The 26,238-nt window shown below is 48.4% G+C and overlaps 1 protein-coding gene across 1 annotated transcript in view; it reads right to left on the bottom strand.

Moving 5' to 3' along the window:
* The window catches only part of camta1a (calmodulin binding transcription activator 1a), a 147,195-nt gene that overhangs the window by 24,027 nt on the left and 96,930 nt on the right, over positions 1 to 26,238 (bottom strand). Inside the window, exons 4-6 of the mRNA XM_034538255.1 lie at positions 9,078 to 9,231; positions 4,453 to 4,593; positions 1,483 to 3,806 (exon numbers count right to left, since the gene is read on the bottom strand). Of these exons, the coding sequence (XP_034394146.1) occupies positions 1,483 to 3,806; positions 4,453 to 4,593; positions 9,078 to 9,231 (2,619 nt within the window). The remainder of the gene's footprint in view (positions 1 to 1,482; positions 3,807 to 4,452; positions 4,594 to 9,077; positions 9,232 to 26,238) is intronic.

A 26,238-nucleotide genomic window follows, 5' to 3' on the forward strand; every position in this document is an offset into this window, starting at 1 on the left:
CATGGCTGTTTTTACGTGTTTTTTTTGCCTCTTAAAACATGTGCTATTGGAACACAAACACAGGAAGTAGAACAAGCTACATGAATGCTTTCTCCTGAATTTATCTACATTTATGTCTTAAATCATATTTAATTTCAATGATCCGACATTCTATGACTGATAATTATGTATTTCCATCTTTACCAAAAGGTGTGCTGTTCTTTAGTGCCTAATCATTTTATTATTCTTTTAAGGAGAATATTAACTGTAAATAAAACTACAGATTATAATTTTTCTATTTCACCAAAACAACATTAATAACAGGTAACAGGTAGTGCCTGCAGCTCTTAAAGGGCCAGTACTTCAAATACTTGTAGAGCAGCTTTGGAAAACCCCTCCCCACTCCTTTCCAGACTTCGGATTTGGGGGCGGTGCCCAACTATTTTGGTAACTCTCTGAAACTGACAATGGAAAAACGTAGTAGCGTTGGAATTTCTCTCTCAATTGTTCCGTATGAATTCATTATTTAACTATTTTGGGCCTTTTTGTGTCGACAACAGAGTGCAACATTTGTGGCTTCCGAGACGGTCTGAAAACTGAATTTGAAAAGTGACATGCCACTTATACCATCAGTGACAGTTACACCAGAGTATGGATGACATGAATTCGAGCTGAACATAGCTGCAGCTGTTTCTGAAAAAAATATTTGCAGCCACATTTCAAGCATGGGAGCGTTTGATAACCAAATTATCAAAAGATTGATTCATCCTTTTATGCAGCAAGGTCTGTTCAGGTCTATTGATTTAATGCCTCTGCGCCAGCGAATAATTTAAATAGTTTATATTCTGGCTAAAATGCAATTTTTGTTGTAGAAATTCAATATCCTGATCGAAAAAAAAACTAAAAACCCCAAGAAATTGTAAATTGTTGAAAATAAATTGTTTATGCATAGATCACCAAAAGAGTTCAGTTCATAAAGACAAATGGAACAGAGATCAGTTGAAAATGGCCATAAATCACAAACAAAATCACCTCAAACTAACTTAAATCTAGAAGCATATTATTTACAATTATATTAACAAAGCGAAAATAGTGAAAGTTCCTGAAATGGTCCTTAACAAGGACAGTTTAGTTATGAATCCATCTTTGCTTTTATTTAAATGTGCAATGTGTAATGCTCATAAGAATTATTTTACCAAAATGTACAGTCATCAGTTATTAAATAAAAATCCAAGTGTGGCGTCGGCCTACATTGTCTTCACTGTGCAACTTACTACACAGTCTGTGTACACGTTGATAGTTAGTAAACATCCAAACAAGGAAACAAGTATTTTTGTGTCCTATTCTGTATCCTCCAGATGACCACTTTACCCCGAGGAGAGTTGTTGGCAGCTCCGGGACACAGACTTTCAGTTAGCAGCTGTATAGCAACTTGAATCCCCTCAACCCCGCCCCCATAAAAAACAAACAAACAAACACACATAAAAGAGCCCTGACACTCACCTCCGGGTAGGACCACTCAGGGGAGTAGTCAGTGACCATGAAGAGCCGGCCCGTGGCCTGAAGCATCCCCAGAGCCCCCTGGGCTACAGCTGCAGAGACCGCCTCTGCTACATTCATGTAGGACAATGAGCCGGGCTCTCCCGTGGTTCCCCCTGCTCCAGCACCTCCACTCAGAGACTGGGGGCTGCAGCAGGGTTGAAGGCAGAGCTCAGATGGGCTGTAGCCAGAGCCCCTGGCCCCTCCGTCTTCCTGGCCTTGCTGGGGGGCCCCACCACCTGTGTTCTGGCCATTGGAGCTGTGGGATGTGACTAGCTGGTGAGCATACAGGGCCCCTCCGGCTGACATGGTGGCTCCACTGCCATCCACTGAGATGAAGTCATTGATGAGGTCAGAGAACTGGTTCCCAAAAGAGATGTCAAAGTGATCCAGACTGATCTCCATGCCCGTCCCTCCCGCTCCCCCGTTACTGGCCGCTCCTCCGAGGCCTTGGTGGGCTCCGACGGCGTTGTAGAGTCCCTGGACCAGACTCGTGCCTTGGAGGAGAGGCTGAAGCTGCTGCTGCTGCTGCTGCTGCTGCTGCTGGGAGCGGTTGCTGCCGTCGCTGTTGTTGCCATTATGGATCGCTACTCCGTCTCCTGCGCCTCCAGTCCCTCCACCGCCAACGTCCGAGGCCTGTTGCAGGTAGTGCTCTGCGACCTCTCCGTTTCCTGCCCCGCAGGCCTGAATGTGGTCCACTGGCTTGAGTAGATTCTCAGCTCCATCAGTGGCTCCAACCTGAGCCGAACTCACATTGCCCGGTTGATCCAGACCCACCACCTCCTCGTGCTCAGCGCCCATCCCGGGAAAGCTCCCCTGGTACTGGAGCAGCTGCAGAGAGCCAGCCTGGCCAGGCCCCTCTGTGGGTGAGCCTCCGTTACAGTTGGCCCTGTGCTGGGTCTGGTGGGCCTGGTGGGCCTGGTGGTGGTGGTGGAGGTGGCCGTTGCTGCCGGGGGAGTCCGTCTTCACCACCTGCAGCCCCATATAAGCTCCAGAGTCATGGGAGTTGTGGTCCATCAAATGTGTTTTCTGGCCCATGCCGGGCCTCCCCTGCTGAGCCTGACCGGTCTGAGAAGAATCCTGGAGGAAGAAGCTAGGTGAACGGTTCTGGTGTTGCATGTGAGGACTGGACATGGCCTGACCGTAGCTCACTGTGGTCGCGCCGGAAGTATAGTCCTGCTTGGCATCTATAGCACTGAAATCCATTTGCTCCAGTGTGGTGCTGGGACTCAGACCCCCACCAGAAGGAAGTAGGGATCCTGCTGCTGTCAGAGTAAGGCTGCCCGGGCCTGAACCAGCACCAGATGACACAGACACCCCGCTGCCACAGTTTACTACCGGCCCCACCTGGTAACTACTCTCTTTAGCCAGCTGCTGCTCAAACGACGTGTCTTCTATCTTGATATTCTTCACCAAAGCCGAGTTGAAGATGTAGCCGTTATCCGACATGGTGGGGGAGCGCTGCAGACTGCCGTTGGTGCACCTGCTGCCACCGGAGGAGGAGGACGAGTTGCCCTCCGTCTTCATTGCACTGCCTCCGTAGGTCTGGCCCTGTTTGGGGTTGTTCAGGAAGCAGTCGGGGTCAAAGTTCATATTGGTCTCTGGGATCTTGATGCTTCCGGCGTCCAGACTGCTGGAGAGCACCAGTTCCTCGGACACCCCCGCCGAAGTCAGCATGGACAAGCTGTCTCCTGCCACGGCAGTCCCGGGTTCCCCTACTCCTCCAGCGGGGAAGGCAAATTTGTGACGGTCAGAGGCCACAGACAGCACCAAGCCCTGTGAGGTGGCATCTGCACCCATCAGGTGAGTGTTGGGACCCCCGGTAGGAGACATGCTGTAAACAGGGTCTCCGGTGACCTCGGACATAAAGACACTCTGGGACAGGCCAGACATGACAGAGGCCACGTGGCTCATCCCTGTCACCACGGGGCTGTCAGCCATGTCTGGATCGCTGTTGAGGCCACTGCTGATGGACACAGGGGAGTTCTGCGTGGTGTCAGGGACCTCCACCTGGTTGGTGGATGACACTTCCGTGCTGTTCTGGTGGAGCAGGACAGGCTTGTGGACTTTGCCGTTGCGTTTCTCCCTGGCGCTTCCCCCTCCTCCTCCTCCTCCTCCGGAGCTTTTCCCTCCACCATGGCCGCTGTGCTCGGTCTTCCCCTCCGACACATCATTGTTCTGTACCTCAGAGTGAGCGGTGCTGTAGCCTCCTGAGCGGGGGTCCACCTTAGGGGAGATGATGCGGTGTTTGGCGCTGTTGCATTTGTGGTGCACACTGCTGCCTGCACCTACATGAGGACAAACAGAGAAGGAGAGGTTGGGGATTTGGATGGGCAACGGTGGTCCACAGCGGGGGAAAAAAAAAAGAAAAGACATTGTTTTCCAAATACTCCCTAAGAATTGGGTTGGATACTGCTGTTCAAGGAGCGGAGACAAGGATGGACGACCAGTTTTTTGTTGTTGTATTTATCAGAAAGCGAGAGCCGATTTTCTCCTGTCGTGATTAAACTACCCTGTCACTTTATTTATTATACAGCGAGTTAAACGTATGAGAGGTTTTGCCGCAACTGGGGGTTATCCAGACTCATTTGTTTTAAACATTAGCAAACCACTGTTCTACATTCTTTTCCTTGAGTGACAGCCTCTAGTAAAATTTCACAGCTGAAAAATATGTGATTGACTAGCATAACATTCGGGAACAGCTGGGCTCTTTCAGATATGGCCTTCGACACAGTTATCGGTAAATAGAAATAATAAGCCAATAACCCCTGAAACTCAATTTTAACTTTAAATAGCCTACCAATAAAAGACCTCAACCACCTTCTCTAATCTACCATATAACAAACTGTATCTCTATGGCCTATTCGTTTCTCCTGCTGAATTTCCCCAGTTCTCCCTTGAGGACAAACTCCCCCCCCACCCACTAGCCCTTACCCAGGGTGCCCGTGCAGAGGCAGTTGTGAGTCCGGGGAGGTGGCTTAGTTTGGTGGCTGTCCAGAATCTGTTGCACTAGCTGCTCCACTGAGAAGCCAGAGCTGCTGTTCCCATTGCTGCAAGTCCACTTGATGCCATGAACTGCCGGGAGAGAGGAGGAGACAGAGATGTCAGCCAGCCCAACAGACCACCAGCCACGCCAACCCCCCGCCCCAACCTCTGCCCTCCCTGTCTATCTGCCAGTATGCATCATGCTGCTCACTGGTCACCTCTCTATAATGTCAAAGTTACCATATAGCACAACAGAGAAAGTCATATTCCCGTTTTTTTCTTCATCTTTTCTTCCTGAAGCGAAAACAAAACAACCCACTCACTGGCCGCAGTAAAAATGGCCATTGCAGTTTTATTCGTAGAATTTGAGCGGCGCTTCCTTTGGTTTCCGATTATGCTCGCGTACCACTCTCCATCCTTCATATTGCAATTTATAACAACTTGAAACGTCTTCTCTCGTTTTCTCGCCGGGTCCGGTTTTCCTCAGTCCAAAACAGTGCCGACTGTACAGCTCTGCTGAGTCTTTGTTGTGCATCTTTGCCTCCCATGTGTCTGTTGCCACTCTGGGGCCTCTCCTCTGCGAGGGCCGATGAAGGTGACAGCAAGCCCTAATCCTTCCTCCCTCCACTCTTACCCTGACCCATGACTCTGTTCTGACATGCACAGCCTTTAGGGAAGGACATCACCTATTGCTGCTGCTGCTGCTGCTGCTGCTGCTGGATCGGCAACACGTGAACACGAGACGCTTCACTCTCTGCCTCGCTAGCAACTCCTTATACTTTCCATCGCTCCGCTTGCTAACCAGACACTGCTTTTGATGAGGCAGAGTGTGGTTTCTGAGGCTGAAAGGCGGCAGGAGACACCACTGAGTGCTGCTGTGCTCAGGCTCTCAACCGGGGAAACGGGAAGTATTGTAGAAGTGAAGCTTATTTAGACTATCAAACAACATCAAGCCGGCTTTAATTCAAGGTCCCTTCAATTTCAGCACCTCCTTTTGTTAAATATTCAAGAGAGAGAGATATAGATATAAAGAGTCAGGTTTAGAAAACAGCTGCGTGCGTGTCTGATTGCATATGAGATAAAAAGGAGATGAAAACAGTGTGAGAGGGTGAGGGTAATGCAGATTAAAGACAGAGCTAGTCAAGGCGATGGGGAACATGATTAGACGACTGGGATAGGGATCTAACTTGAAAAGCTTTAAGATCCTTTGGCAGATTAGAGGCTGGTCACCAGCAGATGTCAGCAGAGCGGCTGTGATCAAGCTGAGATCATACACTCGCTGTGGCAGGTTATAGGAACACAAACAGGATTCATTTGTGATCCTCTATGAAGTCAGATTTGTTCAGCCGTTAAATCTAGAGCGAGAGAAAAAAAGAAGTAGATTGCACACCAAATGCGACAGTGGAGTTTCATCTGGTGTCACTGTAATTTAAGCAAAAAATAATGACGTCTGTCTGGAGATCCCGTTACACAATGTGTGGCTCGAGTCACCGTTCACCTCCTGACAGCGCGTAATGCAAAAGAGTACAACTGAGGTGACGCTAGTAATGCGAACACAGAGACGATAGAGCCACAGGAATACTAAAAGTGCTGTCATGACTCCCCTTCTGTGACTAAAGCCAGGAGGGAGGCTGCAGGACAGGAGAGCATCCGTTCTGCTGATGTGACTAAGAAAGGGTGACAGAGCGAGAGTGAGAGCCTAATGCAACAGCTTACATCCACCGTGTAGTGGCATCCCTATTTGTCCAAACAATCTCAACTCCCCTGCGCCCTGATATCCCTCCATGCCAGCATTGCCTCAGCCCTCTTCATGGAGACGTGGGCGTCACCCCCGGAGGCTCCCGGGGGCGGGGGGGGGGGGGGGGTTGTTGACGTACAGTTGCCGCCGTGTCTGCCTGTCCGCTCTTCTCACTGAGGGTTATGTTGCGAAGCAGACATGACAGCAACAGTGCCACTGGGTTTAATCCCAGTGGCAGCAGCGGCAGAGGCACCAAGCAACAAACCCAGTCACATCATCATCCCGATGACTGCGTCCTGTCATGAGCAGCATCCCCGCAGCCCTAACGACAAACAGAGTTGATCTGTGGGACACACGCATACATCCCATCTGGTTGCCTCTGCAACACTGGGCGCTATATGGGATACTGGAGTACAATAGTTTACACGATGGCCAGCCCCTGTTTGTCTTGCCTTGGTCTGTTCTTCACCGGCCCGGTCTGTCTAGCCTGGAGACGGGGCCCTCTGTCTGTTTGTTAAAGCCGCTCATGCGCTATCTTGTGAGCAGGCTCGGGGCATAGCCGGGGAGGGTGCTGCGTGCTCATAGCATTAGACCAAAAGAGTGAATCAAGCTGGCTGTCTATGGAGCTGTAGCGTGACTGAGTAGTGATGCCACTCTCTTACCCCCCCCCCACTCTACACTCCCTTGCTCCATCTCTTTCTCATCAAACACTGCAGGGCGTTAAGGAGCACAAGGTCAGACAAGGCCATGTTTCACAGGGCTGGTGTTTTAACTGCTGTGCGCGAGCCGCTGTGCATGTGAAAGTTTTTTGTGACTAAGAGCACGAGCGTGCGTGCGTGTTGTTTTTTTTTTTGTCGTTGGAAGACAGAATAAGCTCAACTGATCCATGAAATCCAAATTTTTCCTTTGTTGTTTTTTTTTTTTGGGTATCATTAGAAGTGTCAAGCGGTTTGCGCGCGGAAATATCGTGACGAGAATAACAAAAGGGAAGAGGGCAATTATATCACAAAAGTTGCCAAATCCTCTGGAAAAATAACTATTTGACATTTGCTCATGGAATAAGAACCAGCATCATCATATGAGAACAATGTCTGAACATAGAGCGACATGTGACCCAGTGTCAAACGCACTGTTCGGTACACTCCTGCATTCTGCACTCAATACTCAAAATACAACGTTTTTGAGGGTTTTGCACATTCCTGATAAAAAGGGGAAAATAGAAATGTGTCCCCTCTAGTTCATCTATACAACCTCTGAGATATCGAGGACATTCTGATGTATACAACCTACATAAAAAGATCAATAGCACTGTAATCACATAGTTCCAAACATTTCTGTGCAATGCAACAAAAAAAAAGACACATCTACTAATGGATGCAAGTTGGGTTTTATAAGATATAGGCCAATCTAGGAAGAAATGCACTGTATGTTAAGAGCTAATGCATTAAATAATGCATAGATAATACAGCATGACTTCATTGCATGTCTTCCTTCACTCCCTTCATTGGGAAGCATGTTGCTACCTCACAGCACCACTAGATGGCAATGTTGCTCCATCCCTGGGCTTGTGTTGATATGCTGGCTGTTCCAAGAGGAAAGAGAGAGAGCGAGAAAGAGGGGAGAAGAAAGATAGAAAGCTAAGACAGAAAACAGTTTTTTTTTTGTTTTTTTTTGTTACACTTTATGTAGCCCCCTCATGTAGCCTGACAGCTAGAAGGCATCTCACACTCACCCTCTTTGTCCCAACAACTCCCAAAGTTAATGACTTTACGCATTACCGCAAATGGTCCTTGGTTTTTACATTAAGCCACAGCACTAATGAATACAGTAGGCCGTTGTTGGCTGTCCTGAGGTAAGGCGTTATGTTAAAATATGTACTAAAACTGATAGCGAGCAGAGCAGTGAGGAGGGTAACAAATATAGCCGAGGCCTCCGTGATGATGGTCTGGACTGCCTTGTCGGTATGCAGCCGGCTATGCGTGTGCGCTTGTAAAGCTGCTGACACGTTCCTCTTTACCTGGTCACATCTCCAATAATTGGCCATCGGAATATCAGTCACAGGCCTGCTGGCCCCTGCCAGGCACACCCGAATCACAGCGTGGTTGTTAAAGGAATCTTAACAGCTGTCTGAAAGATGTTCAATGCCCCAGAAGGTCTCCATTTGGCTATTATCATCATCAGACAAACCCTGACTTTCTTTTTTCCAAAACATTGCCTCAATCCTTTGGGCAGGTCTGGAGACTCATAAAAAAAAAGAAACACATAGTGCACCTCTCAGAGCATTAGTAGAGCTGATAAAAACAGGGAGGGATCAATCCATTGAAGGGGAAGAGAGCCAGAGATGGGGTGGACGGGGGGGTTTCTGGTGAGTCAGACATTCTTGCTCCCACGCACTAACATGAATCAATAACCAGCTTGCTGCCCACCTCTGCCTTGACTTCCTTCCTCGGACAGAGAGGACGCACACTCTCAGTCGGGCCAGAGTGGTGCCAGAGGTCTGGGGGAAGAGCTGAACTTTGACCCCGCAACGAGCAGACGGCTCCAGGAAGAGCACACGCTCGCAAACAGAGTGGGAACACTGGCCGAAGACGCTCCCTGACTGAGGCGCTGAGGGCACTTGGTGTACCAGCCGTCAGCAAATAGGACTTGACATCACATCCTCAGACAATAACAACAACCACTATGTTTAGTCTTTCCATGCATGTCGACATATAAAGACCATTAAGGCTTTTAAGAGGAGATAGCAACTGTTTAAAGGTTCTAAATAAAAAGGTGAGACCGAGGTGACAGGAATTCATTAATGCATAGTTCTGACAGCGATTTTTCAAATACTCACACATAGGCTTGAGCTGGCCGATGAGCTCCTCCTTCGTCCACTTGGCCCACTCCTTCTTGTCTGTGTTGATGGAGCACAGGATCGGACCGCATGGTTTACCACAATCCTCAATGGCCGGAACATTCAAATAGTGGACGAGCACGATATCAGGGTTCTGTGGGGGTACGCAGAAAAAAAAGAGAGCAGAATGGGGGGGGGGGGGAGGTTAGACGAGATGACTTTACGGGTTGTCTCATTGACTGCTTCTTAAAATGCCTTGGAGTAGTAGTGACACGTAGATGCTGTGAGGGATTTTAGAAGTAAGATGCTGCTGAACCTTTAACACAGTGGATGGAGATCCTCGCACTCACACACGCACACACGCACACACACACACACACACACACACACACACAGAGGGCAAAGGAAGATCTCCCTCATTATGTAACTATCTGTATCGCAAAAATGTGTGGGTGCATGGATGTGCATACCAGTGTGTGTCATTTATGTGTGTATTTATGTGCATATGTGTGATAATTACAACGTGTGCTCGTGTAACACACTTATGGCATTTTGTCAAGTCCTCCCACATGGTGAGCTGATGCCCTCAATTAACTCTGCCTGTATTTACCAAGTCAAAACTCAACAATTTGCCGCCTGCAAATTGTTACTGGGTTACCTCGGCAAATTCCCTAAATTGACAGCTTATGAATAATAGGTGGCGTTTAAAGGAATGTTGTGCTGGTGTGAATAACATCAATTCGCCTCTGTAATCATGAAAAGCTTTGATTACCGAGCTCGGTGGAGACTCACACAAGGAATGTTCCCCTTTCAGTCCTTATCGCTTCCAATTTATTACAAACATCCCGGTGCCACTAAGCCCACACAAACGTGGAACACACGAACGCAGCACGATGTCCCTACGCTGACACACATAAAGGCTGCGATGATTACAGCTGACCTGCAGGCAGCCCAAATACGAGGAATAAGAACGAAAGATTGTCATCGCACGCAAAACCACACGTATGTGGGCGCACTCGCAGCTAAATAAGACGCGAGCGTAAACAAACCAACAAAGAGAGAAAGATGCAGTGACAACACGTTGTTGTGTGTGTGTGTGTGTGTGTGTGACTGCAGTTGGAAGCTTCATCAGTACTAAGTGGCAAATAAATCAGGGCGCTGCTACTGTAGGTCTGTGCTCCCTCTCAGTGTGTATCATTAATCTACAACTACACCCCCTCCCTTTCTCCTTCTCCCCTTTTCGTCAGACAGGGGTGTGGTCGGGAGCAAACGCATCCAAAGAAACAGTCCCTTCAAACGTACCAACAACCGCCACCACCTTAATGTGTACGGAGCAGCAAGAAACCTGGGAGTTAAGCAATCTCCAGGGGTGGGGGGGGCAGATGACCTCCCTCCAACACTTCCACCAGGAGCTGGTCTGTTATCTCACCGCTTTCCCTGTCCCCTGTCATTGGCATGGACACGAGGCGAAGAAGACCGCGCGGGGCCCTGTTTGGATGGAGATGGCACTGGGCGGCGTGTGATGCTCCCAGATGGCATCACCAGCTGTGTCAATAGCTCAGAGATGCCCTCAATCTTTACTGGGAGTGAGAGCGCCAGATACAGACAGCTTCATTCAATTATGATCATACATAAACGTATTTGGATGTATGGCCGTGCAGGAGGAAGGGAAAAATACATATACATATACATATATATATATATATATATGCACACCAGTGCACACACACACACACACACACACACACACACACAACACACAATACAAAGGAAGACACCACGTGGCAGCCCCAGAGCTCACCCAAACACAAGTAATCTTTACTCTAAGGAAGCTGCTATCTGTCTGTCTGGAACTTTCGCTCTCTTTCCACAATCTTGTTTTGCTTCCGCCGCTCGACTCTACAGCTTGAAAAGAGAGAAAGAACCGCAAACAGTTCTCTCCCAACTCCGGTCCACTTCCACTCCGAGAGGAAAACAACACGGTGAAAATGTAAAGCATCACATAAATCTATCAGGATGGTAATTTAATTTAGTTTCCTGCTGGCTGCTTTCTTTTTTCTACAGCGTAAATATCAGGAGTTGGTTCTCCACGAGTCGGGGGGGGGGGGGGGGGGGGGGGGGGGGAGCTTTTGCCTGGATACTATTTTCCAGAGAAAATGAGATCTCATTACCTTATTGATTAATTGTGTAATGTAGTCTTTTGGGTTGAGTTTTCACTCGCTTCCCCCCACGTGGGTCTCAGGGCAGGTGTCCAGTCTCACTTCACACAGTGGAACGGAAGTCTGGGAGCCTGTGGTGTGCAGCTGTGTGAGGAAGTGAAGCCGTTTGTATCCCCGTGCATCACAGTGTTTTGTATGATATACAAGATGCGTGTGCGCGCTCGTAAATACACACACGTCAGCATGTTGGCTATGTCTGTAAGCGAGTGTGCCAAACGTTCCCGTGTTAAGGCGTCTTAAAGCGTGACTGTATGATGCATATGTAAAAATGGAGCACGTCTCCAGCCAGCATTTTGATGTTGCTGTGTTGTGTTAATGTTTACTGCGCCTCCCTGGAACAGATGGATAGACGTTGAGATAATTACTAGGAGAGTCTTGGGGAGTCAGCCATGGGGGCGGAAGGCCTGCTGAGTGGGTGGTGGAGCGCCTCTCTCTCTCTCTCTCTCTCTCTCTCTCTCTCTCTCTCTCTCTCTCTCTCACACATCAGCATACAAAGGCAAGCATCAGATCACACCGCCACGCACGCGTTCACAGTCTAACACACAGTTCACCCGCCACACCCGCAAAGATTTGGCGTGCCGACGCACTACATTTCGCACGCACGCACACACACACACACACACGCACACACGCTCGAGCACGCGTATGCAGGACATCGCCATCGCAACCGGAGGATAAAGGTGCTGTTGTAGCCAGGCAACAGGTTTCTCTGGCACCCACGCACTTAGGAGGCAGCCAGTGCTCCATACGATCTCTCAGTGACTGCCTACCTCGTCCTGAAGTCAAACACCCTGTTCCACTCCAAAAGACAAAAAAACAAAAGAGAGGAGAGGAAAAAGAGCCACTAATGGAGCTGCGCACACAGACGGAGTTAGATGTCGGCGGAGACGGGCGACAATGACCTTCTACTTTGTGCTGAATGTGAGCTAGCGAATGTGTTCGCTGCAGCTGGGAGATAACTAACTTTAGACAAGGGCACATCTATTGGAGGAATCTGGTACGAGTGGTCAAGTAATGCGTTCGCTGTCTTGTTAAGTCTCTGTGACCCCCGCCACCGCCAACTACTCCTCCAACAGCCCACCAGAGCTCATTAAGAGACAGAGAGAGCGGAGGAAAGAGACCCGCTTGGAGACAGAGATACACGGAAAAGACAGAGACAGGGAGAAGAATGAGAGCAACGAGCTCTTATACCGTCAGGCAGGCGAGCTCTGCTCCGTTGTTATGCTCTACTATACTAGGGCCTCGCTTTCACAACTTGTGCACAGGAGCGATAAGAACACCATTAACATGAAAGGATCTTAATTGAGAGGGGATGCTTCATGCAACGCGGATGAGCCAGCGAGTGCAGGAGGAAACCTTGTTCCTCTCTGATAAAATAACCCGCACCCAGGAATAGGGGCTTCAAAGCCTGTCATGCTGAAGGAAAGAGCAGAGCAGACAGGGGCTCAGGTATGGGACTTTTACTCAGAGGAAGGAATCGGGGGGGAAATGAGCAAAAAAAAAAAAAAAAAAAAAGGGGAAGGAATCAGACAGTCCTTCATGGGAGAATTGAACTAGCAGGCTAGAGGGATCTCCATTTCAATACAACATATCATGAAAGCAGGAACAGTCGATTGTTTAGTCACAAACAGTCAGCATCAAGGCATCAATACAGAGGGGAGGTGCATGTGTTGGTGTATTTGTGTTTTTTGGATGTATCCGTGCCTTTATGTATTTGCGTCTGCCTACATTAAATTATAAATAGCATGTGGATGAGTGTCGAGAGGCATATTTCGAGAGGCATGTTTCTGCATGCAGAATGAGTGCAATGAGCTGTGAGTGTGAGTCTGAGTGGATCTGCTATTTTGACTGCATACTCACGCTGTCTCGCAATGCGTATTAGACTTTGTGGTGTGCATCTTTTGCGTGCTTCTGTGCAATTCCTTGAGCAACAAGGAACACCTGTGTACAAAATGTGTGCGTTTTCATGTCGCACGCTTTTAGCCGGCTGAACGGGTACGAGGGGTTATTAAGGCTCTGCCCTCTCGGCTATGCGGGGGCAGTCGCCCCGGCGGTGGCATCGTGATTGATGGCACGGGGTGCCAGTCATTAGGCAGCCTCCTGGCCTCTGGCACTGAGGTTGCACTCTTAAACACCGACCTCCCCCGCTTGTCCCCAACCACCACTGCTCATTTCAAGGTCAACTGCCTCGGTGGTGCTGTAAGTTCACCTCCACGAGGCACAAGACTTCTTCCTTTTGTTTGGAACCTTTATCGCTCACTGCCAACGGGTGTGTTTTTTTTTTTTTTTTGCAATATGGGGGTGGATGGCTGGTGCTGTGCCTCGTGCAGACGCGCAGAAGCACAGTCACACAGTCACACACGTGCAGTACATGAACGTACACACACACACACACACACATACATACGGATGAGGTAAACAAAAAAACCCAACGTCAAACCCTCCCAAAATGCCAGCAAACAGCCTGAAGCTCCTGTCTAGGTAGCAGAGCATACCCCCATCTGAACCTCCCCCTCTCCGGGTCCTCTATGACAAACTCGCTGTTTAAATGTTCCCAGTTTAGAACACAGACACCCCCTAACAGCGGTGTCTGGAGTCGACACGCAACTTAACCGCCACAGTTCACCCTCGACTGCACCCGGCTCTCCACCCACCACAACACTGCCTGAGTACTACGCTAAAACGATGCCCGGGGTGGGTACCAATCCAGGGGTAAGAGCCAGTATACAGAGGGTTCTCTTAATGTGAATTGCCCCGGCTGCCTCCATCCAAGGTCTGTGGGAGGGGATGGCAGGAGCACAGCCCAGCAGGAGATCCGGATTCAGGGAGGATTCATACTCCACCGCTCTACCTCCACTACCTGGTGTACGAGCTGGGAGATATGAAAGGCAAAACTTGGAACTTTTGAGGAACAGGAAGAGGCCAGTATGTTTGAGTGTGTTTCGGAGGAAGCCAGGGGCTGAGGCCTGTGATGTTTAATTCAGTAGCACATAATCACTCCGATGGAGTTGAGAGCGGGGCTTTAAATAACTCAGCTTAGAGGGGCAGAACTGCTTCACTCTGGGTGGGGGAATGCAAGTCTGTGCGTGCGCGTGTATGTGTGTGTGTGCGCGCGCACACACACACATACACGTGCACGTGTGCAGATATGCGAGTGCATTTCTGAGAGTGAGTATGCAAGAGAGTGCTCCTCTATTTTTGTGTGTGGTATCCTCCCGGCTTTGAAATATTTTATTTGTGCAGTGCACCACAGTAAAAAGGTGGATTGTGTTTGTTACTGTGCCAAGCATGTGCATGCATTACAATAAAAGTGCAAAAGGCCAGTATTCAGAGGCTGAATATGGAGGAGCATTCTGGATGCCAAGCGGGCAGGCAGTAAGTCACGCGGTAAGCCGGGCAGTGAGGCATTGAAGCCCCTTTAGCTGCCACAACTCAACTCACAGTTTACAGCCTACTTATTCTTCCTAAGGCCTTTTCAGAGCACACTACCCTCTCCATTAGTTGTGGTGGTCCCAAGTGAGAGGCCACGCTGCCCAGGGGCACAGCCATCGGGATCCCATCCGGCTGCCATAATGGCCTTGGCTGAGCCCGTGGCACTGATCCTAATATTCAGTGGCCATCCAGGTGACACAAGTAACACTGGAATGAAAGGGGGGAGAGGGGGGGGATGGGGGGGGGTGGGGGGTGGATTTAACCGTGTGCTCTCTCTCTCTCTCTCTTTTCGTGGTTCCTTTCTTTTGTTTCCACCTCAAAACAACCTCTCAAATAGAGTCGTTTCCACTCTCTCATTTTCATCTCTTCCTCCCGGGGCATAGTGCAATTCATTTGGAGGAGGAAAACACAGCTAATGCCATCTCTCTCGACTCCCTCTCCTCTGCTCTCGCTCCCTTTCATATCGGCGCCGAGTCTGATTTGTTTGTGTGCGTCGTCTTTCTCTCCCCGTGTCAGTCGGCAAGGCGTGCTATTTATGTGCCTCTGCCCGTGTCTGTGAGCGAATCAGGACTTCACAGGAGCAGCCAGGGGAGACGTGCTGGTGCATTTCTAAACAGGGAGTCACAGGGAGGACTAATGTGTGTCCAGCAGCAAGGCAGTCCAACCTGGCCGCTATCTGCGTCGGCAATGGCCCACTGAACAACAATAGATAACAGCGGTTGTCAGCGTCAACAACAATGAGCGTCGAGGTTGTAACGGAAAAGAGACCCAGTCAAGCACAAACTAGCGGAGCATAAGTGTACATATATGTACATATGTACGCACACTACGCATGCATCGAGAGACCTACACACATTGACAACGGCCACGGCCACGAGACCGCCGAGACTGTGTGCTCTGTCAAGCATGGTGAGGGGCTCATTATTATTACTGGGCTGGATACTGGAGCAGCCCCAGAGCTCAGCTTGGCAAGACCTCTCTCTGGAGACACACACACACACACACACACACACACACACACACACACACACACACACACACACACACACACACACTGGCCTCTACGCACACACACACACAGACACACACACGCCATACAAATGGGCAATCAAACGTCTGCCCCTTGGAAAAAAAAAAATAAAGAAAATAAGCTCAAATGGTTTCCTAGCAACCAACGATGTGTACTGGGTCCACATGAAATAATAAAAATAAACAGTGTGAGCATATGTGTATGCATTTGTGTGAGACAGAACGGAAGACCGAGGCTGAGATTAACAGCGCATATTAGAGAGAGATAGAAGGGTTGATGGGGAGAAGTGCTGGGAGTGAGAGGACAGAGATAAGGAGTCGTGAATGAGATTTTGAGAAGGTAATGAAGAGAGAAAGAGAAAGAGTCTGGAAATATGATGGACAAACACAACAAGCATTTCCCCAGCCTCTCTAGCGGGGCGGTGTTGACTGCGAGTTGAGCCACGGAGCAGGTCCACAGACAGTTAAAGGCCACGGCTGGGAATGTGTTACCAAATCACGGCTCAGAGAGCGATCATCATGGGAATGAATCAGTATCTGACGCACGGTTACAAACATGTAGCAACAGTGCAGAGGAGGGGATTATCCAAGCGCCAAAGCACATCACACCGAGTTCAAATGCAAAACACGGGGTGCTGTGCTGTAGCGAAGACGCACAATCAGGTGAGAGTAGTGGTTTGTAAAATTGCTGCAGAGCACTGTACGTAGAGGCGTAGCCGAATCTCTGAAGTGGTTTTTGATCATTGCAGAACATCGCAACTAAAAGACGGCGAGTCCGCTTTAAAAAAAAAAAAAAAAAAAAAAAAAGAGTCAACAAAAAGACGGAGTTACATTCCATTTGTTTATCTGTGTGCAAGTGTGTGAAATGCGAGGAGCTAAGCAAGCGTGTAATAGTGTGCGCGTGTGTTTCCATAAGATACTAGTGTGTGTGTGTGTGTGTGTGTGTCATTGTGTGTGTGCATGTTCGGTACATCTGTATGTAGAATGGTGTGTGAGAAGGAGTGAGAAGCATACTATCTCCATCCAGCAGCTGCCACAGAGAGGCTTCTCCCAAAAACAAGCGCAGGGCCATGACAGAGACAGAGCGACCGCAGCCTTCTGGTGGTGTAATAGGAAATTAATTGAGACCATCAATATGGTATTAATCATTAAAGCTCAGGTGCTGAGGTGGCACTTTGCTGACTGCTCTACTGTTGGCAGCACGCACCCACCCACCCACCCACCCACCCACCCACCCACACACACACACACACACACACACACACACACACACACACACACACACACACACACACACACACACACACACACACACACACACACACACTCAGTAAAAGTTTGACCTGCTGTTTTGTAGGTGGGGACAAAAAAGGGTGAAGTAGAGGAAAAAGGAAAATGAGAAAAAGTAAAAGTCTTTATCCTCTATCTGAACACAAGAGACGGAGGTAGTTTTTATACACGGCAATCCAAGGTCACGGCTCGTCTCGCTTTGCAGAGAAAGTGTTTTGTGTTTACCTCTTCCGAGCTCCATTCCGATAGCGACTAAATAGTGAGACGGAAATTGAATAGGGGCGCTGCATTCCGACAGATGTTCAAATCCCCCCAAAAAATGACAGGTAAAATTGGAGGAATATTCATCAACTCCCTGGGAAGCCATGTTTTTTTTTTTTACACCACCTTTCCTCCGTGAGGCAAAACACAGTGAGGACTGGAGTGCCGGTGTTAATCAGCCAGAGGAGAGCCAAATTGCTGCAACTACATTAAGCCGTTAAGCACACCACGTCTCCAAATTGTTTGAGGTGTCTCACTGAGATGAATGTTTCTTCTTATGAATAATACATCACACACATACAAAACCAGACAGTCTTTATATATATGTGTGTATGTGCATGTGAGCGCGCGCGCGCACACCATCCGCATGCATAACTGTGTGCGAGGAGTCGGTAGTGTACGACACAGTTCGACAGGCGGATGTTCCTTCCCACTTTCTTCAGCATCAACTTTAGACTCCATGGCCACGTTACCCCAAAACCTTCATCACCACCTCGTGTCTGCCAGTGTCAAGGTTGAGCCTATGAAATGTTTATGATTCAGGAGCTGTAGATAAGATTGATCTGGATTGAAAGGCAAATAAGATTGCCAAAGTCCAGAGTCAGCTGAAAAGCAGGCAGAGGGAGCATGGGGGGGGGGGGAAAGAAAAAAAGAGTAAGAGGAGAAAATGCATTAACATCGGTCCGGCCCTGAGAGAGCACAGAGTAATGAGTTCTTCCTCTACACACACACACACGCACACTACTATACTGGTGAGAGAATATGGACACACCGTCATGACCAGCTGACTGATGCCAGTGAGTTGGATCCGTTTGCCTGATTGCTGCCATGCAACTCTCCACTACTGACACTGACTGTCCTTGTTCTGTGATGTGTTTGGAAGGCTGAGCACACCTTATGTTGCTACTAAAAATCATACATTCAGGCTATCTGCTGGCCAAGATTTAGCATGTACAAGTTTGACGATACGCATTTTGGGGATGGTACTATATTCAAAAAGTTTTTATGTAAAAACATGTTCAAGCCTGAAACACCATCAAAATAGGACTTCATGGGAGAATATGAGCCCCTGGCTCTCTTTAACACCCCAGTGATGGCACATCAGCTTTGATTTACGATGTCAAACAGTAGGGGGAAAAAAAAAAAAGAGGCAAAATGATGTCATCAAATGGAGCGTTTTTCAAAGGCCAGAGGAATGTGTGTGCGTGCATTAATACGTGTATTTGTGTGTGTGTGTGTGTGCATATGGGACGGATGGAAGGAGAAGACCCTTTGATGTGTCTCCCGACGGCCCTGGCCAGCTTGCAGGAGAGGAGCAGAGCAGAGGCCACCAGGGGGTTGGGCCCCCGAGCCCTGGGGCCTGTTCTTTCCCCTCCCCCTCTCAGCCCGCCTTCCCCATCCTCCTCTGATCAATACTGGGTCCTAATCACCAAGGACAGTACGGTAGTCCTCCCTTTCTCTCATCTCCTCTCTCCCTTTTTGCTTCTCGTGGTTTTACAACCTCTGCCCTGCTTTTGCCGGCCGGCATTAAATCCCACGCACTTGTATGTTCTCGGCGTGTGCATGTACGTGTTTGTGCCTGTACGTGTCCACACCTTTGGGTGTGTGAGAGCCACACACACACACACACACACACACATTCAGCCAATGTGTCTATGCACATTTGTGAAAGGGTGTCAGTTTGAGTCTCAGCAATAGCGTGAACAGGCTTATATGAGGCTGTTAAAACGTGTGCATGTGTCTGTGTACAACAAGATAAGAGACCTATCCTTGAAAAAAAAAAAACACCAACATAAACCCCAGTGAATTATGAGCAGCATGCATAAACCTGAATAATAACACATCCCTTCATTTTGGTGGCTTTATCCCGGTTATCAAATTGCCTTTGTCTTTTTCTTCTTCCTTAATAAACTAATACATGTGGCGGGATTGAGACCTGGAATCACATAGGCAGCAATAAGTAGCACTGCTTAAAATCACCAAATTGCATCAGAACAGCTGAATAATTTGTAGGAGAAATAATTACGGGGCAGAAGAGCGGGCATCAATCGTGGAACACCGACAGTGCTCTCGCTGGAAACTACCTCACACATAAGCCAAGGCTCCATTAGGTATTGTCTGGGGCCTACAGGCTAATTTGTTTGCATCAATAATACATTCAAAGGATTTATCTAACTTGCAAATGAGTGTTCATTTACTGGCCCAAGAGGCAAGGAGGAGAGAGCAGGCAGCAGGAGGGAAGGTGTTAAAGGCTGGAACAGCTGGTTGGGGCTATCTGGGACACAGTTAACCCGTTGCTGGGCAGCAGGACGGTGGTCCATATCGACCAGTTAATCAGTAGTATTCAGAGAGTGTTGCTTCTGACATGCTTGGATAGCACCCAGTGCTTATGTAGGGCACAGAGAGGCCGAGGTGCTGGTGACCAAAACTTGGACAAGCATCAAAAAGCCGAAGCAGCGAGCCCCCTCGCAGCGACAACTTATTACCTGCTGCACCGAATATTCTCTGATCATATGCCAGACGACAAAATGACAGAGGAGTGTATGTGCGCGTGTCTCTCTCTCTCAGAAGATGGGGATGTGGCCGTCCTTAGGGGGGGGACACCGGGATCCCCGCCGCCCTTTGATCTCTGTACCATGCTGTCTCCAACGGGCGATATTGGGACGCACAAAGCCAAAAGAAGTGCATGAGCATAATGTGTCTGTGTGTGTGTGTGTGTGTGTGTGTGTGGGTGTGGGGGCTATCAAGAGAAGGCTAGCACAAGGGGGAGAGAAAAAGACAGAGGAGACGAAAAGAGAAAGATGGGAGAGGAGGAGGGAAGCTGGCCATGAACATATGCTGCCTCTCTGTGCCAAGCCACACTGGCTCAGGCAACCCACGCATACGCTGCACTGCTGCCACTCCAGCCCTCTCCAGCACCAACACCGTGGCACTACTTAGTCAAACAAAGCTGGAGAGATGAATCTGGAAAGAGACGGGGGCTCCCCGGTCTCAGCACTGCCAGGGTAGGGGCTGCTTGGCCTGGATAACACTGCCTGATTACACACACACACACACACACACACACACACACACACTTCTGATGTGGGCCACCATGCAACACTCTCTGTTTGATGAACTATGGGGTCACTTTAACTATTATTAATTATTATTGGTAGAAAGTGCAAAATATTATTAATAAAACAAATAGTGCCGGTCCTTTATTAGATTGGCTGAGCTGCGTTCAACACACACACACACACACACACACACACACACACACACGCACACACACACACACACCATTATCACTGCACCAATTAGTCACCTGTTGTAGAATTTAATGAGAGCCAAATACAAGAGCTGTGAAAGTGGAGAAAACAAAACAAGTGTTATGTCGAAGTCTGTTCCCCTGTTAAATAGTGTTTCCCTCCTGTTGAAATGATAGTGCCCCCCCAAGGTGGTTAAGGAATTAGTGGATGAGAGTTGGTTTGGGTTGAGGTCGGTAAACACATATCTACGGGGAAACAGTAATCAACACAACTCCAGGGCCGTTAAACAGACTATGTGGTCCGCTAAAGCTGTCATTCAGCGAACTAGAGTCAGCGCTTTGCGGCTGAGCGACTCCTCCCAACGGTGATGTTGCAGTTAACATTCACGTCTGCCCAATATGTCAACATTGTATCCTATTAGAAGTTAATGATCTTTATTAACGTATGAATTGTTGGAGTTATGGCCAAAAAAAAAAAAGAGAAAGAAACGTGTTATCTGAGGTCACGGCGACCCTTGACCACAGAATTCCAATTACTTCCAGCGTGAGTGCAGGTGGACGTTTGAGCCAAATTTGAAGAGACTTCTCTCTCTCTCGAGATCTAATCACTTCATTCTAGAGGCCAGGAGGGTGTCTGTGTCAAAATGTGTAACGTTAAAAAAAAATTCCTTTGATATAATTTTCACAAGAATGGACCGGGCGGACATTATGGCTTCGGCATTGGCTGCTGTTTTGCAGGGAGGAAATAAACCCAAAACAAAAAGCAGGCAGCAAAAATAACAAAGATGGCCGATGGGGCTTTAGCTGTGGTGAAATCACTGTAAATGCTTAATTTTTCCAGGCTTCAGAACTGTGACCGTATCAGAGAAAGCAAACAGGTTAGGAGTTGGCACGCTTATACATTAGGATGTATGGAAGTGTGATCCGCCCACCTGAAGGGCACGCGTGTAATTGGAGCTGCAGTCTTAGTCAATGCAAATCACATATTTTGTGAGACGTGAGAAGAAAATTATGGGTCATGACTATATCATTATATTCTTTCTGTTGAAGAGTTACGACAGAGTTTAATGGTTTGGAGAAGCCGTGTGTGTGTGTGTGTGTGTGTGTGTGTGTGTGTGTGTGTGTGTGTGAGAACCATGCTTACTGGTACTGGGATGTTTGATGTACTGCCCCCCTAAAGGTATTATTAACATTGACAGTCTAGAAGGTTCAATTCAGTTTTTATTGCTTAAACATTTTAAGTGCGGCAGACTTAAAATTCACAGAAAGGTCACACACTAATATTTTTCATACAATAGCAGATTTTTAAATATCACTTATGTATGAAATACTTAGTGTAATGAGGCACTTACATTAACCTCTGCGATGTGGCTGGGGGGGGTTGGGATCCAGAAAAAAATGTTTTAAATAATGACTGACCATGTATTTGATTTGGCCACGTTGTTAAAAGGAAAGGAGGTCGGCCGGGTCTGAACGGCTTTGGAAGAGTGCTGCACATGGCTGCCCACTGGGAGTCAAACCAAGGGCAAGAAAAGGGAAAAATATATGCAGGCAAACATCAACAGCACACAGATCCAAATTAATTGCTAACACACCACACACACACAAACACACACGTTCCAACACACATTCACATTTGCGCGCTCATAAATCCACACAAACCCACACACGGCGAACGCAGGCGCACAAACACCCTCAGACGCCCAGATATACAATAACAAATGCTTCTATAACGCAGACATCAAATTCAGGGTTCATCTTGCAATCGGAGTCGCGGGAAAAAAAACACCTCAATTCCCCTCCGCCGTCTAGCCACTTTACGTTGCACGCCTTTTTCCATGCGAACGAATGGGGTCAGTATCGTCACATAAACATCATCCTCTGGCCCCCCCCCCCCTCCCCCCCCTCTTTCTCAGTGAATGAATGCTGAGCACTGGTGCATATCTACGCAGGGATGGCAAGGGCACCGAGGAGGGGAAATCAATACTATATCTCACCACTAAGCACAATCCCAACCAAAAGCAGCTGGAGTTTGCAGGTTGCTCCATAAACTGGACGGCTTCATCTGGCTGGCCGCTGTGTCGGTGGATTGCGACAGTAATGCACTACAGCACTATGGCCTCGGCCACAGCCTGCCTGCCAGACACACACACACACACACACACACACACACACACATACATACATAGAGACAAATGGCACGCTCCCAGGGGCTGGGGGAATGGCAACAGCAATGAGAAAAACTCTCATGAGGCAGGAACAGGGTTGACAAACACACTCTCTCCTCCGTCACAAACAAGGAAAAGCACCCCTGGACCATTTAGCCCACCCTTACTGTGGACCCACACACTATTGCACATACACACACAAAAACACATATACATTTACACACACACACACACACATATATATGGGCATACACAGGGAGGGCCCTTAAAATACCTGCTCTAAAAATAGCAGGCGGGAAGCGGGACTGAGGCTATTATTATTGCTCACACGTCCTGCCTGGTCCCACCAAGGAAAGGGAAGAGACTAATGATTTTCCTGGTGCAAGCAATTAAAAAACTATTTGTCACCTGCCAGGCTGCATATGACGTTAGGGGCCTTGGCACAGGACCACAGAGTAACTCTACATATACACAGTGTGCACACACCCAAAGTGGGTTGCAGCAGAGCAAGCAGAAATGGTGCACGAGGAACAAGTGAGGTAGGAAGGGAGGAAACTGTACTTTTGGATAAAGGAGTTGGGTAAACGGTTGATTTATCCGGACAGGTTAATACCAGGCCAGACAGCGCCTCAGACAGCACAGTGCCATCAGGAAGTCATGTAATATTTAGACCCCAGCCAATGAAAGTCATTCTCCCGCTAGGCTCCTGGCTAAAATAGAAATGTATATTCCCCCATCTACCCTACCCGTCTCCATGCCCTAAGAGCACTCTGCCATCTCCCAGTACCTGGCTCCCCTCCCTTTCGCTCCGATTAGCTCCCCTGGAGAACACGCAGGTTTAGACACAAGTTAATTTCAACTAAATTGCTGTAATCCCTGCTGGATTTGTCAAAGTGGTTTACAGCACACCCGAGAAAGAAAAAAAAGAAAGAAGGTGAAACCAGGTTCGATTAAAAATCAACATCTTAGTATCCTTCTTCCTTATTATAATTAGCTCCTAATTCCTGTTTTGCTACAGTTTCTGCATCAGGAGGTAAACATTGTCAAATCGGAGTTATCCGAGGAGGACACTGGGGAAGTACATCGTTTCATGTATATTTATATTTATTTATTTTCTTCTCGAGGAGGGGGAGTCTATCCTTTGTGGACTGTATGAGGGTTAGAACCTCCCACTGTTTACAAGGAAACATCCTCAGATGCTGCCACAGGAGGCCAATAGCGGGCTCTGGGAGACAACCAATATAAATTGGGAGGGGGCAGTAAATAATATTAAGACAAGCGTTATGTCTCCCTCGCACAACGCAGCCCTATCCAAATCCAGCTTCGAGCATACACTCGGCTGCAGTAATTTACGAGGTAGCTCGTTAACGCTGGGTGATTTGCACCGCTCGTTTGCTCCATGCTCATCGCTACCAAATGATATCATCTTCAACCTCTAATCCCCCATTCTCAAAGCATCTCCACCCCTCCCAACTCTCCTTTCTACCCTTCTCCATTTTGCTTTCTCTCCTCCTCCTCCTCCTCCTCCCCCTCCTCCTCTCAATCTCTGTGTCTTCTCGGGGGTTTGCGTGGGCGAGTTTCGAGATGGGGGGAGCAGACAGGAGCGAAGCCATCCCACTCAAGGGTGTGTGCGCATGTGTGCTCGATATGACATCTATTCAGATCAAAAAAAAAAAAGACTAAAAGAAGTCTGGTTCGACTCTGAAGGCTTCATGTGCCCTTGTAGTTACTTTTCCACTGCCCCCTACTGAGAGAGAATGAGAGCAAGCCCCCCAAAAAGAAGCTGGATTTTTCTCTCAAAACTTGCCGAGGGTAGAAAGCTCAGCAATCCTGGGGAGACAAAGCGGCAGAGAGAAATAAAGACAGCTAGTGCGGTGGGATGGGGGGGGGGGGGGGGGGGTCAGACTAGAACACAAAGCAGTAGGGTAAGGAAAAGAAAAACGAAGGGGGTATAAGCCAAAGGCACACAGATAAAAATAAAGTTCGTAACAGAGATTGTTATTGACAATTAGGGAAACAAATGGCATTGTTTTTATCCATAATAAAAAATACCGTAGGAGATCCCACAACTTCACTAATCGCTTCAACTAATACATTGATTCAACCGCGTTATCTTCATCTTATATCTCTTTTCCACAAGCAATCCTCAGTCTCTTCGTAGCCTACAGAGAAATCAGCTGGTCTCCGACTGGACGCCCTCAGCTAGACAGATTTTCACAATGAAAATTGCCAATTATAGAAATTGCAATCAGAGCATGTTGATAGTAGCTGGTTAAAAGGGGAATGGAGATCGATGTCTGACTGAATGCAGAGTGAACGACTCTGGCCCCATCTATATTACGCCGCCTTTCATTCAGAGTCCCCCTTTGCGCTTCTCCTCAGTCTTTAAGCGCACGCGTTCCTTGTCTTGCCTCCTAACTCGTGTCCTCTCCTTCCTCCGTCTCTCCCTCTATGACACATCCAAGCGATCGTGTCGGGTTTGTCAGCCCTCACCCACGGCTAATTGGGGCTCGGAGGAGTAATCAGGGCAGGACAAATCGGACAGTTCTGGTCATTAGCTGTGACCAGTGTTCTCTGGGAAGCCGGGAGATGCGCGCACACTTCTGCCATCGCGCTCCTGCGCCTGCATAGTGACACGGGCGGATCTGTGGCTTGACACGAGAAGGCGACTCGGAGATTGGCACGGCACAGAACAGAGTCAGTGCGGAGCCATTGATCTCCTCGGCTTCCCAACACACACACACACACACACACACACACACACACACACACACAGGCAGGACGTAAACACAAATAAGCCTGGCGGGTGACTGTATGCACAGGGACTCTCTCATTGTCTAATGTGGAACAGGCAGCAAAGGACTTTTCGGAGAGAAAAGTCATCGAGTACAAAACAGAAGATAATACCAAATCAGGATCGAGCCATTTCAAACTCATGTATTATCGACATGGAATTCATACATTTGATTCCTGCTCTGGTTAGTAAACCAGTTCTCAGGGCTAGCCAGTGGAACGGCGAGAATAACATGTCAACTATTGGTGTCAATAACAATCTCAGAAGCCACTGAATGTAAACATGTCGATGGCTGCTCCCTCTGCAAGTGGGGTGCACGACTTCGAAGCAAGATGAATGTCAATTCGCCTTCCTGGCAGAGCCTTAACCTTTCAGGATAACTGAATTATTTAAGCACCACATACCTGTTGTGGGCCTCTGTTTCTCCGTCTGGGGGGGGGGGGGGGGGGGGGGGGGGGGGGGGGGGGGGGGGGGGGTGGAGGCTGGTTTAGGAGGCTGCATGAGTCTATGGCCGTGCGCGCCTCTTTGGCCGCAGAGTGAAAATGGCAAGACAAATGTGGCGGGGGAATTTGTGATAATTGGCCGTGCTGGTGGGCTAGGCGACGGGCCTAGAGAAAAGGTCGCAGGCACTGAGAAACAGATCAGTCTGCCAGGAGGAGAGGAGTTTCTGTGCGCCTCTGGGGGGGAGGTTTCGCTCAACTTCTCTCTCTTTCTTCAT

Source organism: Cyclopterus lumpus, chromosome 7, assembly GCF_009769545.1.
Source record: "Cyclopterus lumpus isolate fCycLum1 chromosome 7, fCycLum1.pri, whole genome shotgun sequence".
In the NCBI taxonomy this organism is placed as follows: Eukaryota; Metazoa; Chordata; class Actinopteri; order Perciformes; family Cyclopteridae; genus Cyclopterus; species Cyclopterus lumpus.